Source organism: Gavialis gangeticus, unplaced genomic scaffold (genome assembly GCF_001723915.1).
Source record: "Gavialis gangeticus isolate Ggan-Ray unplaced genomic scaffold, GavGan_comp1, whole genome shotgun sequence".
Classification (NCBI taxonomy): Eukaryota; Metazoa; Chordata; order Crocodylia; family Gavialidae; genus Gavialis; species Gavialis gangeticus.
Window position 1 is genome coordinate 147458468 of NW_017729024.1, and position 16838 is coordinate 147475305.

The following is a 16838-nucleotide window of genomic DNA, read 5'->3' on the forward strand; positions in this document are numbered from 1 at the left end:
GAGGCAAGCTCGGTGTGAGGCGGGGCTGCGCGGCCTACAGGGCCCTGGGGGTGGGCGCATCGATGAGCTGCGAGGTAGGTTGATTTGCCCCCGATCCCTTGGGCTGCAGGTGGGTTGCGGCCTGGTCCTTTCCCTAAGCGCAGCCCCCGCAGCTCCGTCCCCCGCCCCTGCCCGGACTTTGCCCTCAGCTCCCTCCGGAGAGGCCCCTAATCGAGGTGCCTGTGGCCTGGGCTTTTGCTAGTGGAACAGGAGGCGGCCTGGCAGGGACTTGCAGACAAGCCAGGCCCTTTTGTGTCTAGCCCCCCCAAAAGTATAGGCCCCTGCAGCCTCAGTGTTTTTACTGGTGCCCACCACTGGCCTCCAAGCAGGCAGCGGGCAGTGGGGGAAGTGGGAGGCTTTGCTGTCCAAACGACTGTTGAGTTTTTCCTTCCCTTTAAACAGGTGGTTGTGTTGTACTTTGCCAGGAGCGCAGAGCTAGCGGGGGTTCGCTCAGAGACCGTTTCCGTGCCACAGCGAATCACCTCTCTCCAGCTGTGGGATGAAATTGTGAAGAGACGTTCGAGGTAGTTCAGACGTGGGGTTGGCATGCAGCGAGCTGCCTGATGGGGAGGCTGTAGTGGATGGACCACATGGGTGCGCAGCTTGGGAGCCTAAAAGTTGTGGAACGGGTTTTAGGGGATTTTTTGCTGTGAATGATCACATCTGTAAGTGTGTTTTCTGCTGAACATGGGGCACAGGAGCTGTGATCCAAGCTCCCATGGGAGGTGTGATGTTGCATGGAAATGATGTCTGGATTGATTAGTCTGAAAAGAGGGCACAAGGAAGAGCTGAAGAGTCCTGGGTCCTGCTCTCAGGTTGACTTCTGTATTTTATTCAGTGACTTACTCTAAAATGCAAAAACAATCTTAGGAGCAGGGCCCAGGATCTAGAAGTCCCCTGCCCGAAGGGGTGCCCTAACACCAGGCAACAGCCATGCTTTCTCTCTCAGGCCCAGTGGCTCTCGAATTCCTTCTGTGCAGGAACAAGAGGTAGAGGAAAGGGGGGAGGGTGTGGTTTTGATGCTGTTCTACTAGACCAACTGTACAGTGGAAAGATATTACATAAACTTTTGGGCACAAAGTATCTTGCATCAAGTCTAGGAAAGAAGCAGGTACAGTCTAAGTTAAGCACAAACCACTCTTATCCAGTATTTAACTCCATATGTAAAAGCAGCTTTTCAAAACTTTCAAAACTTAAAAGAACTGAGGAGGGTTGTAAACTAAGAGCAAAGAAAAGTCATCAGAAGTAATTTCAGATATCAGAAATGCAGTTTAATAGCTAACCAAACTTTGCCCAACTTGTCATCAGGAGCAAAAGCTAGGCTGATCAGCAAACAACAATCAGTGCACAGCTCTGCTTTATGAGTAAATGTAAAGCCCATCAACACACTGCCAGCATAATCCAAACTCCCCACAATGAAGCCATTGGGATTTGTCCCAGAATGTGGGATACCTCGTCCAAAGTATACTGCCCCCATGGAGAATATGGGGGTGAAACTCAACCTCTGTGCTCCAAAATGAATTCTCACAGAAAAAAATGAGAAGGGGCAGAGTCACCCAGTCACTTGTAGGAGAACACTTCACATTACTGAAGGGAAATCTACAAAATGCCTTTAGAAGGTAGGTGTAGGATCAAAAAATCGTAACTTTACACTGCTCACTTCACACCATGGACTAAGCGTAGACAGTGGGTTCATGGTTTTTTATTATCCAACTTTTATGGATGCAGTATTGTAGTTGCCATGATGGTCAAGGAAATATATGAGAAGCAAGGATCTTTTTGGTGATATCTTTTATTGGACCAACTATATAGCTGACAGAGAGATTGGACAAGCTAAGGGCACTTTTTGCCCTTTCTCAGGTCTGGGTGCCTTTTCTGACCTCTACCAGACAACCAGTCATCCACAGGTATTGACAGCCTGTTTTTGTTCTTTTACGTCAAAGTTTATCTATTTGAATGCATTATTCTTGCTTTGAAGCTATACTTGATAACTTCTTTTTGTTCTTAGTGTACAGCTTTTCTCCACAATTAGTTCCTGTTTCCTTCTACATATGGAGTTAAATCCAAGCCACTGTCTTAATCTGCAGTTCAGTTTAATTTAGACTGTACCTACTTCTTTCCCAGGCCTGAAGAAGGGCACTTTATCTAACTTCTCTCCCAAATGTACAGTTGGCCTACTAAAAAATAGTATAAAAAAGCTCTTTGTTTCTTGCATGTTTCTTGGACCCTCTTGACTACAACAACACTCCAACCCTATTTTCTGTACAGTGATATAGCTTCACCAGGGGAGGGAGGGCTGCCTGCCTCCTCATGCTAAAGACACTCTTGTGAGGTAGTGCCTACGGAGGTGATGGGGGTTTTCAGGCTAATCATTTTGAATAAGAGTTTAAGCATCTAAAACCTTTAGATAGCAATTTGACTTTACATTAAGCTGGCTGGCACTAACAGCAGCTCCTGAGTTTTCACAAAAAAGCTGTAACCAAGTATTAGAAAAGGACTTTCCTTCATACAAAATCAAAGCAAATTGGGCTTTCTTCAGCTGTAGTGTACTTCCATATGTTGCCAGTAATGGGATTGGTTACCAAAAGCAATTGTGTTTGATCATCTGTGGACAGTGGTTTGCAAATTTATTCTCTTACTGGAAAGCAAATTAAATTGTATCTATGAATCTGTCATGCAGCAGGAAATTTGGAAAAAAATATTTTAAAATCTACACCGCCTGCACAGGGTTGACTAGAAAATTGGTTCGTTATTTTGTCTTTCTGGCAGAAGTCAATGTAATGATAAAATAATTTCTATGGATTCCTGGTGCAATAGCAAACAAAGAAGACAGTGGAGGTTCATGCATGTTCAGCAAGACACTTCTTTTTCAGTTGCATATGTACTGTTTTCAAACATTCAGTGTGTACATCCTTTTGTATTTTATTTTGCTTGAAAATAAGCCAGCTCAATTTTTACCTTACCTTTATTGGGTGGTGGGAGAATAGGTTTGGTGCCCCACTGTCACTGCCAATGACAAAATAATCGCCACATTCCAGGGTAAGTAATTGGTTGTCATGATTTGTTTTTTTTTTTTCTTTTTTAAGTGAATAGTATGAAATAAGATTGCCCAAGTCTCCGATCTGTTGACTTCAGCTTCTTTGGGCTATGTACCAGTTTGTTGTTTATGTGACATCCTGCAGTTACACATAGGTACGGTACTTAGAAACCTGTTTGTGTTTCTGTTATTCTCCCTCAGGCTTGCTGTCCTACGGGATCAGGTGGTCTTTGCTGTTCGGCAGGAATACGTCCTGCTTGGGGATCAGCTGCTGGTCCTGCAATCAGGTGACGAGGTTGCTATTATCCCACCCATCAGTGGTGGCTAAGTCCAGCCGAATACATTAGGTATGTAAACTCCTTTCCAACAGTAGGCTGTAGGAGGCAATTGCATTGAAACAACTCTTGAATTTTCTCATCTTCCTTTTTGTTTAGGTCCAATGGTTTGCTGGATGACTTCCTCCTTCTGCTAGCTGTCCTGGACAGGATGTACCAACATTCCCTGCTGTAGAGATCTGTTATGCTGGCACTGAGCTGTGATTGGGTACAGAAATAAATGATTAACACACATACAACAATCAGGTAGCCAAAATAATTCAGGCATGGCTTTTTTTTTGGTTAAGATCTAGTTATGTTACAGAAAAATAATTTTAAAGAAATGTAATACTATATTATTTTTATTTTTAGACAAATTTCCTTTTTTCTTTTGTGACAAGAATAGCTGTCCTATTAGGTGGCTTCAGTTCTCCTAACCAGTGTAAATGGGAAATTCATGTTCATACTGATGTAGTGGGACTAGAATCTGGCCAACTACTGTTTAAATATACTCTTCCTAAATATACTTGCTTTGCCTATTAAGTGACCCTACTAATTTCTGGAGAACAAGTGGTAGTTACTGGTTTTAGTCTGAAGTCAGGCAGAAGGCAAAAGGCAGGGCAGGGTGGAACCTTAGAGACTAATTGGTTAAGAAAGGCCTGAGGTTTCACAGCCTCTTTAATTAGATGCTGTGCAGCATGTTTGAGGAACAAATGCAGCATGATGCTTCTTGTTTACACAGGAATGTTTGGGAATGAGGGGACATTACATGGTGGATAGGTGTCACTTCATTCAGGACCAGCTTCCCATTTCGGGGATTCTTTGAGGACATCAGCACACATCTCTAAAATTTGGAACTATCCCTGAAAATTCAGGATTGGTTTCATGTTGAGGAGAGTTTGGGTTTAGGATTGGTAGTTCTCAGTAAAAAAAGCATATAAATATATAATAATAATATGCCTTGTCCATTAAAAAAGAGAGACCTCCACATTACCAACAGGCATTACAATGTGTATTCTCTCAGCAGTGGGGCTGAGGATGGTAATTGGCATGGAGACATCTTCCTTTTCTTTTGGGAGGCAGTGACGGGGATGCGAGCCCTCTCAGACTGAGGAAGGAATTAAACATGGGTCTCCCCCATCCTGGGAAAGTGATTTAACCACTAAGCTTTTAAATAAAGATAGGACATCACCATTATCTCTATTTTAAAAGAAAGTATGTGTATTAGGCATGCTCTGAGAGCGCCTGCTGAATCAAGATCATCAGGGGATTTGGATGAAAAACTTAGTTTCTAGATCACGATCAGGCACAGGCATAAACTAGATACTGCTACTCAGTTCTGTCACGAGTGAAATGGTGGGTTCTAGGTTGGTACACATTATGAGACTCATAGATTTTCTGGATAAACCGGCTCACCAGTGTTAGAGAAATTGCAGCTTGCAAATTACTTTAAAGTTAGTTTGAATTTTATACCTTATTTACTTTATAGAGAAACCATGAATGAAATTGAGGAAGAGCCAAAAGATTTCATCAAATTGACCCAGGCGAAGCTCTCTGTAGATGAAGTGTCAGTGTTGGTAACTTCACCATGCTGTGGGGCTATCTCTCTGTTTGTAGGTGAGTTCTGGGCTCCTAGAATGAGTCCCTGGGTGTCTAAATAGTATAATCAGTAGAGCACAGGTTTCTACATAATCCCAGCTTTAAACATCCCTTTAAAAAATAAGTCTCAGGAACAAATCGTGATGTATGACAAAATTCTATATTTGTTGTTTAAAGCAGGATCCTGGCAAAGCCATTACAAAGCTCCAGAGTGGGGAAGGAGATGCTAAGAAGCCTCATTGCTTCTGTGGCCATTGTTGTGGCTGGCTAGAATTTGGGCCCTCTTTATAATTTGGAATTTACCTCTTTATAAAATGGTAACAGCAAAAGAGAGGAGACCTAATACCACCCTTTTAGTTAATTGATGCTTCAGAACCCAGAATGAGATGGGATTTGATATGTTTCCAAGTACCAAAAGGGCGGTTATAAAAGGGATGGAAATAGGTGTTTGGTAGCAGGGGATAAGACAAGGAGCAACGTCTTAAGTTTCAGAAAGGGAAGTATAGGTCAGATGTTGGGAAGAACTTTCTCACTGAGGAAACATTGGAACAGCTACCCAGAGAGATTCTGGAACCTCTGTTCTTGGAATTTTTTGAGTGCGTGCTGGAAAAACACTTGACTGGAATGGTTTATTTAGAGAGAATCCTGTCTTGAGAAGGGGGTTGGACTAGATGACCTCCCTTCTCACCCTACTTTTCTGTGATTCTAAACATTTGTGCTCTTAAATACCATGTTGCATGGACAGATGCAGCAGTGTCTTGCACAATTTTCTGAAAATATATCATCAAATGTATTGTCACTAAGTATGTTTCCACCTTGGCCATTAGGAACTCTATGAACACAGAGTCATCAGGCTGTATTAAATCTCATCGACATTAGAATTGACAAGTCTTGTTAGAAATTCTTATGTCATAGTACTGAACAGTCTCTGACCAGTTCAGAGCAAAAACTTACATCTACTGCATGTATGTTCTGTTTAAATTTTAAGTACTATGAAGCACAGATCATCATTTTCCTCTATGTTTTTATAGTACTGGTACAAACATGTCCGGGCCCCTAACAGCAGTTCCTAGGTGTTACTGCAACACAAAGTAATAAAACATCATTTGTACTTAATTTATCAATCATTTGTTTTTAGGCACTACAAGAGATAATTTTAATGGGAAAAAAGTGATTCATTTAGAGTATGAAGCATATACACCAATGGCAGAAGCAGAAATAAAGAAAATCTGCAGAGATGTTAGAAAAAAATGGCCAGCAATCAAACATGTAGCCGTGCATCATAGACTTGGGTATGTTTCAACAAACTCTAGGTCAGGGGTTTTCAAACTTTTTACAGTTGAGCCACCCCTTAATAGACTCAAGGTGCTCTTTGGAAATTGCCAGCTGTTTTTACTCAGTTTTTGACAATAGAAAAATAATAGAGCAATTCTTCTGTTGTAAAGAACTCAGAAAGACCACAACAGTCCATCATGTTTTTATCACTGGATTTCTATTTGAAATTTCTGAGTTTACCTTTTGAATCATTTTTACACAGCTAACAGTGTAATATTGTGGCACCAGGCATCACCCTTGACAACATCTCAAGGCACCCTATTGAGAATCACTGCCCTAGCTATTTATATACTGTCAATGTTAATTAATACTAATCTGATTTTTCTGCTTTCCCCTAGCTTGGTTCCAGTGACGGAAGTGAGTGTGATTATAGCAGTCTCCTCTCCCCACAGAATAGAATCTCTCAATGCTGTGAGCTACTGCATTGACACTTTAAAAGCAACAGTTCCAATATGGAAAAAGGTAAACCATCTTGATACTTAAGATGGTTTATTCTATTTGCAAACAAAGCACCACCTATTAGGGCTGTGTGAAGCTTTGGTCACCGATTTGATTTGGAGAAGATTTGGCCCAATTTGGAGGCCGAATCCAAATTGAATCAGGAGAAAAAAACCCTCTGAATCGATTTGGAAATGATTTGGTGATTCGGAAGGCAGTCTTTCAGAGGAACGGAAAATGAGAAGAGGGAGGGGGAGCAGGTGGGGAAAGACTGACATCTGTGGCTGGCCAGTGACTGTGATCTTTCCCTGAGTCCTCTTCCAATCATAGTACTCTGGGGGAGGGACATAGAAACAGCATATAAGCCTCTGTCTGCAGCCTTTCTGTCCCTTTTGTGAGCTGTTTCTGCTTGAACAACTGTCTGAAATGTACTAGACTGGATTGGCTTCCTAGTCAGCCTTCTGCTAGTTTCTGTTCTTGGAAAGGATTGCTGCAGCTTACTAACTAGAATTCCTCTACTTATCCCTATCCAATCCATTTCTTTCAACTTATTCTTCCCCCTAAAACCTCTTAATTGTTCACGTTTCTCCCCCGCTTCTTAAAATGAAAGCTGTGTTTTCCCTGGCAGTGTGATCCATTGCTGTGCAGGAAAGCACATATATTACACACACTCTCACACATACACAAAGAAGAAGAAGAGATATTATTTTAGTTGCATACACATACAGACTAAACGCAACATAGAAGAAGTCAGATACAGAAGAAGATACACACACACGCACACTGTTTCCAGCACAGGAAAGATTTAATATGAAGTGTTCTGGAAAGGCAGGTCCCAGGTCTCCTGGCAGGGGAAGGAGAGGGTCTGTAGGTCCTCCTTAGCCTGGCACTAGTGGGAGCATGCCCAAAGGGAAGTCTCCCTCTTGCTCCAAAGCCCCCATCCCCACGAAGCATCAGCAGGCCACCCTGGAGTGGTGGGGAAAAGCTGCAGACAAAGGGGGGCATGTTCTGAAGGCGAGCAAGGTAACCCAGAGCACTGGGGAGATGCTTGCTCTGGATGGCTAGCCCTCCTCTTTAGTTGAGTGGCTAGGGTTCAGGAGGCTCATGGTGCTCATGGCCCCATCCTACCAAGTGCCTGCATGCACCACCTTTAGCAGGATGGTGGTTCCCTCCCTGTATGAGGCATGCAGGGAGTACTTGAAGGAGGAGCTGCACAAGGCAGGGCTGTAGGTAGCCTTGCACTGCACCTCAGACAGCTGGAGCAGCCAGGGTGGAGATCACTTCTACCTTTCCCTCACAGGGTACTGGTGCGATCAGTCAGGCCATTGGTGGGCTCTCCTTCAAGCCAAGGTGATGGATGAGTCCCACACGGCAAGGGAGATTATGGTGGCCATGAACCACTTGGTGCAGGGGTGGCTTGTTGGGCAGGGCGAGCTCACTCGCGGGCTCATGGTCACTGACAATGGGGCCAATATGGTCAAGGCTGTCCGTGATGCCAGTTTTGTTGGCATCCACTGTGTGGCACACAAGCTGCACCTCAGTCCCTGCTGAGCTCCTGTGCCAGGATGAATTTGGAGGTATGGGCTGGGGCTATGGGCAAGGAGGACAGTTTTACAGGAGGACAGGATGCATGATCACTAAAACTGCACTCTGCCGGGGTCAGGAGGCCTGGTGGGAGTGCCCCAGGAAATGCCAAGACCAAGGATCTCCTTGGTAAAAGGTGGGTAGGAGGCGCCATAACCTCCAGCCACCACACACACACACACTCTCTCTCTCTCACTCCTGACTGGGGAAAGCCCAGACCCATCACATCTTTGATAGGCCTGAAGCTTGCTGGTTGCAGTAGAGTTGTGAGGCTCCAGGTGAGCTCAGCTTAGCTGCCTGGGATGCCAGCTTTTGGGTTGAAAAACCCTTTGTCAGGCTGAGGAAGCACCTGCAGTTGCAGGATGTGTGCGCTGTTTCTGGATGGAAGGAATAGTAAAGAAGCCAGAAGCTGGCATGCAGTGCATGCAAGAAAGCTGGTCAGTGAAAATGGAAATGGAGGCATCAGGGGGTGGGAGAAACAGGCTGGGGTAGGCAGGAAGAGGGATGTAGCAAGTAAAAGTGAGAGGTACCTGCTGCCACCTGGGGAGTCAGATGCTTAGTGGGTTGTAGTGTGTCATAAATCCAATGTCTGTATTGAGTCCATGAACTTCTGTACCTAGGAGGTTGATGAAGTGAAGTTCATAGGCCCGTCTGTGAAAAGTGGTTTGTAAGTTCCCTTTGAGGATCAGGCCTGGAGATTGGAGACTTTTTTTTTGTGAGAAATGTGCACCCACAGGTAGTTGGGTATTCTTGTCTTTTGACAGATTCTGGTGCGCAGTTTGTGCAGGTAGGTTTTGTGTTTTGGGCTGTAGGAAGTTTGCTTCTGGTGATGAGGTTAGCAAGGTTCGGTGCTTGTTTGAGTTTACAAACCACCTGTAAATTCAAAGTGGAGCTTTGGCAGTGGAGAGACCACTGTAGCATTCTGGTGGGGGGGGGTTTACCCATGCCTGCTCTAGGGCTCGGCAGGGAGCAACTGCACCAGGCCTTAGGTGGCTGGGAGCTGTTCTTATGCTGCCACCATTTCTCTTTGCCCCACAGCTGCCATTCAGGTGCAGCTCCCAAGCCACCCAGCTCTGTTGTAGCTCCCAGCTGTCTGGGACCAGCAAGGGCAGAAGCAAAACCTCCCACTGCTGAAATGCTGCTGAAGCTCTGGAGCCTGTGTCAGACCAGAACTAGTTCGTTCCATCCTGCAACACCCAGAGGTTGCTGGCTGCTGATTTAGACTCTTTGTTCACGAAGCTCTGTACAGGTAGTGCACGCTAAGAGCTACATTAATCCAAGTGGCGTACCGCCTTGAGTTCTTTATAGGACTAAGATGTCAAACTCATTGCAGAAACTCCAGGCCATCTTCTGCTCTGTATAAGTAATCATAGGCTGCCTGCTGAATAGGTGTAGGAGACCTGTGAAGCACATCTTGTTCTTTGTTTCTATTTGCAGGAGATGTATGAAAAAGAATATTCTTGGAAAGAAAACAAGGAATGCTTTTGGACAAACATGGAAAAATAACTCCACCTTCTTTTCAGCTGGTCACTCTATGAAGATTAGTTTTGAGTTGTTTCCAGAAAATATAACTAGGAATTTCACTTCCATGCTAACAAACACTTGAATAATTTATATTGGTTTAATTATTCCAGTTATGAAATGATATACGGTGAATGGATTATTCTTAAAAATTATACTTAAAAATAACTTCAGATCTTTAAAATCACCTACTCTGCTCTTGTTTGTAGCAGGCCAGTATTTAAAATATATTTCATAAAATTCTGGGATGAAAGGTGTCTAAAGTTGTTTGCTTCATTGTCTTTTTGCTGGCAGTTTGCAGTCACTGCCAGTATTGGACATCCCAGGTGGACAATCAGATGCGTTTTCAGACCTCAGGTTTTTTTAGTATGGATGCAGTTAGTTTATGAGCTTTGGCATACTTTTTACATTCTTGTAATTTGAAAGATGCTTCAAGTTGACAAAGCACTTTGGTACGTGCAGAGGGAAAATATATGCTATACTCAAAGAGTTTATTAATATTTTGGTAATGGTCATTTCCCAGTTGCCTTTTTTCACAGAGATGTTTTTGTTATGCAGTTGATATTACAAGCCCATCACATTATTACAAGCCCATCACATATATATGATATATATCAACTGCATAACAAAAACATGTCTGTTAATCCTCTGTGAATATATGATCCTATATAGGATCCTATATATAGGATCATAGGACAGTAGGCCTGGAAGGGATCTCACAAGGTCATCTAGTCCAGCCCCTGGCTTAAGGCAGGATCATCTCTGACTAAATCACCCCAGACCAGCATCTCTCCAACCTGTTCTTGAAAATTTCCAGGGATGGAGAGTCTACAACTTTTTAAGTAGCCTATTCCAATGCTTGAACACCTTCATAGTCAGAAAGTTTCTTCTAATCTCCAGCCTAAATTTCCTCTGCTGCAGTTTGAGGCCATTGCTCCTAGTCTTGTCCCATATAACCACAGACAATAGTTTATCTCCATCTTCTCTATAATTGCCCTTCACGGATTTAAAAACTCTCAAATTGCCCCTCAGTCTTCTCTCTCCCAGACTAAATAATCCTAATTCTAACAATCCTTTCACCCTTTCCTCATAAATTATTCTTTCCAGACGTCTAATCATTTTTGTAGCTTCCCATTGGACTCTTTCCAGTCTGTCCACATCCTCCTTAAAGTGTGGGGCCCAAAACTGGACACAGTACTTCAAATGAGGCCTCACCACTGCAAAATAGTGACAAAATCACTCTGGATAGATCATTCAAAGTAAGATAATATAATCCAACTGGAAAAAGCTGTTAGCAGTAAAATCTTACTGAGGTATGGACATGATTAATTTTGAAGGAATTTTAAGAGATGTATAGTTCTGTGCTACCTCTTAAAAGATGGTCATTGTTAGAAAAAAAAAAAATTAAACAACCAAAACAGGTTCAAGGCTTTGACTTTAGGTGCTCTTGCAATTTTAAACTTTAACTATGAATCAGGACACTCAAAATGAATTTAATTGTTTAAAACAAGTGTCCATTTAAAAATCAAATACTAATTTTCAGTGTTCAGTTGATTTTTTTTTTTTACATTCATTCTTTCAGTGTATATATTATTCTTTCCACTCTTGCTCCTGTTTAAGTGGGGTGTTTTGTACACAGCAAAAATGGCTTGACAGTGTGCCCAAGCCTTTACACTGTTCTGTTCAAATCAGTGGGGGTATTTACATAAGCAAAGCATGTAAGTATTATCAATTTGTACTTGAAGCCTGAACTGAGACCAGAGTACTGTTGTTCTAGACATTTTAGTGAGAGACTGTACCTGCCTCAAATATTTTATACTCTGAAGTCAGAGGTGGCAGCCTGTGGTACCTGGACTGAATCTGGGTCTCCAAACCCTTGGCTCTGGCTTCAGTTGGCTTTGCTCAAGAGGGGCTCTGCCTGTGCCACAGAGTGCAGGCTCTTATGAAGGGGGGCTTTTGCCATACCGCGCTGCAGCTGGATGACTGCAGCTGGATGTGTCTAGTGCCTACCCTTCCTTTAACCTGAGCTGGGTCATTCACCACCTTGGTGGAATTGCCAGCTCTTGTTCTAAGTAGACAGGATGGAAAAAAGATGAGGGGAAAAAAGCACAAAAAAGTGAGTTGCCCAAGACTACACATCATACCATTAATTAAATCATACAACGCAACATAAATATTTAACCTGTTTTATTGTTTTCCCGATTGCACAAAGCAAGAGAACAAGACAAAATCATTTTGTTTTTGCATCATCTCTATCACAGTAATCATTCCTTGTTGTAACAAATAAACCTAACCCCCCCAAACTTAACATTTTTTTTTTTTGCATAAAGCGTGATTAAACTGTTGTATTTTGTGTTACACTAAAGGTAGTGGGGCTTCCCCAGAAGAAAAGCCACTTTTTGCATTATAATTGTCTGGCACAGCTTCCAAATTGTACAGATCCAGTTCTAGATAGAGTACAATGAGTTGAAAGTTGTATTTTCCATGGTTTGAAAGCTTGTGGGGAGAATGCATGAATTTGTATCTTCTGTATGTAAAATATACAATGCTGTCAAAATTGCTAAATAAAGATCATTTCCTCAGTTCAATGATGTTTCCTTTTTAAAAAAAAAGAATATGAAATTAATACTGTCCTGCGTTTCAAATCCTGGCACTCACAGTTCCATGTGAATTTCCTTACTGGGAAAAGCTGTCATCTTGGGTATCAAGCAAATAATGGATGTGTTACTTTACAAGTGGTAGTATAGGACTAAGTAATATAGAGCAAGTTCCAAAGAAGCACTTGAAGCAACAAAGTCCAAATGTGCAGTGCAAAAGACCTTATACAGTGGGAGCGTCTACATGAGACACTAACAGCTCAGTAGCCTAGTAATACTGCACAGTAATGCGTCACATCTCAAACTAGTAAAACACTACTGCGCAGTATTATTAGGCTACTGTGTAGCAGCATTACTTAAAAGATGTGCAGCAGTGCTAGTGAGCAGTAACTCTGGTTACCGTGCATTTATTTATTTATGCCCAACCTGACAGTGAACTCTCCTGTTTGTAAATTCCTAGGTTCTTGCAGTTCTGCATGCACTGTTCTGAGTAGCCAAACTCCTGACTTGCATCCAAGTTCTGTTGGGATCCAGAAAATGGTGATAGCACTCCCTAATAATTTCCAGACATATACCCATTTTCTCTTTTCTTAGTTTTGCCATAGTTGGTCATTATGTTTCCTTATAAAATCACATGTTCAACCTTTTTTTTTTTTTTTACTGATATTGACTCTTGTCACAGGGAGGATACAGGGGACAGATCCTGATGGGCCAAGGGGGAACCCTGGGGGCCAGAACACAACAGAGGAGGTGAGGAAAGAGAGAGAAACAAAGAATCCCTTACCTGCAGCTGACACCATGGCGAAACCGGAAGTGGCAGCGGGACTCATGTGACTTGTTAGCTGCGTCTTTTTGAAACTGCAGCCAGCTGTGGGGAGGAGCGAGCGGAGCTGATCGGGGAAAATAAAAGGCGGCGTGGGCGAAGAAGGGGGGAGACCAGGAGAAGAGTCGCCAGGGAAGGTATCCCTGGAACCCCAATTTAGGAGTAAGAGGGGTCAGGACTGCCTTCCACAAGGCAGAAGGCTGCCCTGAAGACTGCTGAAGAAAGGACGCCAGTATCACGGTGGATGTACCTCTTCCAGACGAAGGAGTCGAGGGAGAGGATCCAAGGTTTCAGGGCGAAGAAGCCGACAGCAGGGATGGTCCTGAAGAGAGAGTGAAGGAACTCGAGTCATCGACCCAGGTGGGATCAGTACGGGTTTGGAAAGGCTCCAAGAGCAAACCCAGATGGGGAATGGAGAGCCTAAGCAGCGAGAGGGGCTGCAGAAAACAAGCTTCTACTGTATAGAGCTGCCCAGTGAGGGACAGAGTGGGCGGAACTAGAGGGACCATCAAGGGTCCAGTTGGCATGCAGGGGGCCTGCAGTGTGGAAAGGAGAGTGTGATAACCGCCAGGCATATGTGTACTCAGGACAGGGTTAGTTAGAAATTCACAGGGCTAGGTTAGCCCATTTTTGTGTGGGGTCAGGAATCTTACTGGCAGTGTTTTTCCTTTGGTTTCTTTCTGTTTCCCACTTTTGGAGGGGTAGGGAGGCCGGTCACATTGGGCCTTAGAGTTGGCTCAATCAGGTGTCAGGTTAGACCTTGTACATCTTTACCAAAGTGCCCATAACACCAAGAGGTGAGGGTCAGGCTGAGAGACTTCAGCAACTTGTCGTGGCTGGGTATCAGGGTGAGGTGTAGGGGAGGTTGGAGCCTCACAGAAGACTGCCGTCTAGAGATTCCAGACACTGGATAACCCCCAGTAGTTGGACCCCAGTAGTCGGACTGAAGGAACGAACAAAGTCGTGGCAGGCGAGATTGGGGTGGAGGCTACCCCGGGGTGGGACATCCGTGCAGTACAACCACAGGGACGTAGTGACGAGCAGTCCTACACACCCAAAGCCGGGCGGCATGGGACCGGATGATCGAAGCCTGACGGGTGCAACTCTATTTTCATCCTGCACTGGTTCCTTAGCATCAGCATATAACAATTTCTTGTCAGTGGTGCATACTAAATCTTTTGCCCTCTTCCATGAACTCAGCCTTGTTTCTTGTTTTCTTGTATAAATGAAAACAACTATATTAACCAAACCAGTGTCACCACACACTTTTTTTATACTCTACTTGGGCAGGGACTTCATGTTCCCACAGAATCCTCTTAAGTCTTGAAAAAAGATTTACCAAAAACCTTTGACAGTCACTTCTGCCCAAGGACAGCCCATTAAGGAATATTCAAAGGTTTCTGTTATTTCTGGACAGATCTTTTGGACAATTTTTTCTTCCTTGTGACTCTAATTCTTTTCATCCTTGATTGCCACTTATTACTCTCCCTCCAATTATTTCTTCATATTTATTTGTGAACCAATCTGATCCTAATAATTGTAAAGCTTAAGACCAAAGTCCCTGGCCTAATTGGCCAGCATTTGTACAGATTCATATATATGACACTGCGGTATCTTTAGATATAATCCTTACCATGTATTGTTCTTAAATTCTTCCCAGGTCACATTCCACATTGCTAACTACATATTAACCAAATAAGCTGGAAGCTCCTGCTGTATTTTATCCCTCCACAATTGACCACAAATGACACACCTGCCCACAGTCCCCTCTCTCTTTCACCTTCCCCAGAAAAGCCCACCATCCTTTATTAGAGTAAATTCTGAGCCAGACTGGGCTTTCTGTCAATCACCTGCCCCTAATCCTCTCAGTAATTTAGATTCTGAAAATAAAAGAAAATAGAGTGGCTAGAAAAACAGCTTGGTGCCTAGTTCAGGACCCTGTGTTCCTACATTCTCCCTTGCTTGTACAGATGGAGGGAGGTGCGTCTGCCCTGGATACAAAACAGTCTCTTTCCCTGCCCCTTTGACTGACATTATTTTTGCTCTTCTCGACTATTATGGTAGGAAATTCTGGTACTCTCTGCTGCCCCAGCCACATTGCTTTGATCTTTTGAAAGCTTAAAGACCTTTTTATTTTCATGGACCCTTTTAGCCTCTTAATTTCCTCTTAGGTTGTCACCAACATTGCGATGTTAGGTGCGCACACCACCACTTTGGAAAGGAAAGATGATCGGGACCATGGTCCACATTCCAAATAATTCTAACTTGATAGCAATTGTTAATGTTTATCCCAGTGATTCTCAGCATCTTACACTTGAGGCACCCCTTGGAAATGCCTACTCCCTGTTTACACTTTTTTTTTTGAATGCAGAAAAATAACAGCAATTTTTCTGTTGCAAAGAACTCAACGATCAAAAGTATAGATTTTTATGTGAATTCTCTGGATTTATCTTGTGAAATGTTAGCAAACCGAACGGTACTATCATTATATGGCACCCTGTGGCACCCTTGAATGGCTCTCTAGACACCTCAGTGCTATAGCTTACTGATCTATCACTTCTGCTAGGTAACTTGGTCCTAGAGAGAACAAGGTCTCCAGACCACCCACCCAATCTTTCAAGACGGATTGAACAAACTACTAAAAAAATTCCTCTTACCTGTTCCTTCCCTTGCATCCCTTTTTCCTCTTCTCTTATTATGGCCTTGAGTTTCAGGGGAACCCTTTCATCTCATATAAAGCCCTTCATTTCTGCTCTTGGCATCTTCAGAAATAATTGGACAATTTAATGACAATTAATTGCAGCGACTAAGGACCAGCAGGTTTCATATTCAGTGGCTGTGTCTACATGTGTGCTTAGCTGCCAAGTAGACTAATTAGCTGTGGAGTAAAGCATCACCATCTACACGTGACACTATTATGCTTCGGTAAATACTGTCTCAATGTGCGGTAATTAACTGCAGTTAAACATACATGGAAACACTGACTGTGGGCATAAATTGCGTCAAGTCAACCCAGCCAGTACAGGGTCAGACTTCTACGTGTCACCTAACCACATGGCTCTACACTGTCAGCACCCTCATGCCCTAGCCAGTCTCTCTGCCATCTGACACCACCACCTGGAGCCCAAGGCTGACCCCCTTGTCCTGGCGTAAAGTGCTCTGCCCCACCCTAAATTGCTGCTGTTCTGGATGCATGTGTAAATCTTACACGCAAAAGTAATTTACCCTAGCTCAAACTTATCTGTTTATTGCTTTAAATTAACTGCACATGCAGGTGCACCCAGTACGGCTATGCAAAGCTTCGGTCACTGATTAGATTTGGAGGAGATTTGGCCCGATTCAGCAACCGAATCTCAGCATCAGAATCAAATCAGGAGACCCATTAACCTCTCCAAATCAAATAAGAAGCCTCTGATTCAATTCGGAGAGATTCGATGATTCAGACATAGACACAGCTTTATATGTTTTTTTTTACGTACCTCAGGGTACCAGGCGGCTCGTGAATGCTGAGATGGCGGGGTGGATGGAGTGTCCTATGGGAGCATGGGGGG

General features: G+C 43.4%; 1 protein-coding gene and 1 long non-coding RNA gene across 4 annotated transcripts in view; both read left to right on the forward strand.

The window, feature by feature from the left end:
• On the forward strand, positions 1 to 10361 carry MOCS2 (molybdenum cofactor synthesis 2). Of its 3 annotated transcripts, none has more exons than XM_019517879.1 (8): positions 1 to 74; positions 442 to 563; positions 3278 to 3423; positions 3511 to 3657; positions 4880 to 5007; positions 6128 to 6281; positions 6663 to 6786; positions 9784 to 10361. In XM_019517879.1, the coding sequence occupies exons 4-8, from the start codon at positions 3632 to 3634 to the stop codon at positions 9850 to 9852; spliced, it is 501 nt and encodes a 166-aa protein (XP_019373424.1). In that variant the 5' UTR covers positions 1 to 74; positions 442 to 563; positions 3278 to 3423; positions 3511 to 3631; the 3' UTR covers positions 9853 to 10361. The 3 variants fall into 3 exon arrangements, with proteins under 3 accessions (XP_019373424.1, XP_019373427.1, XP_019373428.1); XM_019517882.1 differs by having other exon boundaries at positions 3511 to 3619; XM_019517883.1 differs by lacking the exon at positions 3511 to 3657.
• Positions 10362 to 14395: 4034 nt separating this feature from the next.
• Positions 14396 to 16838, forward strand: part of LOC109297829 — a 27777-nt gene continuing 25334 nt past the window's right edge. Inside the window, exon 1 of the long non-coding RNA XR_002097431.1 lies at positions 14396 to 15292. This is a non-coding gene — a long non-coding RNA (uncharacterized LOC109297829). The remainder of the gene's footprint in view (positions 15293 to 16838) is intronic.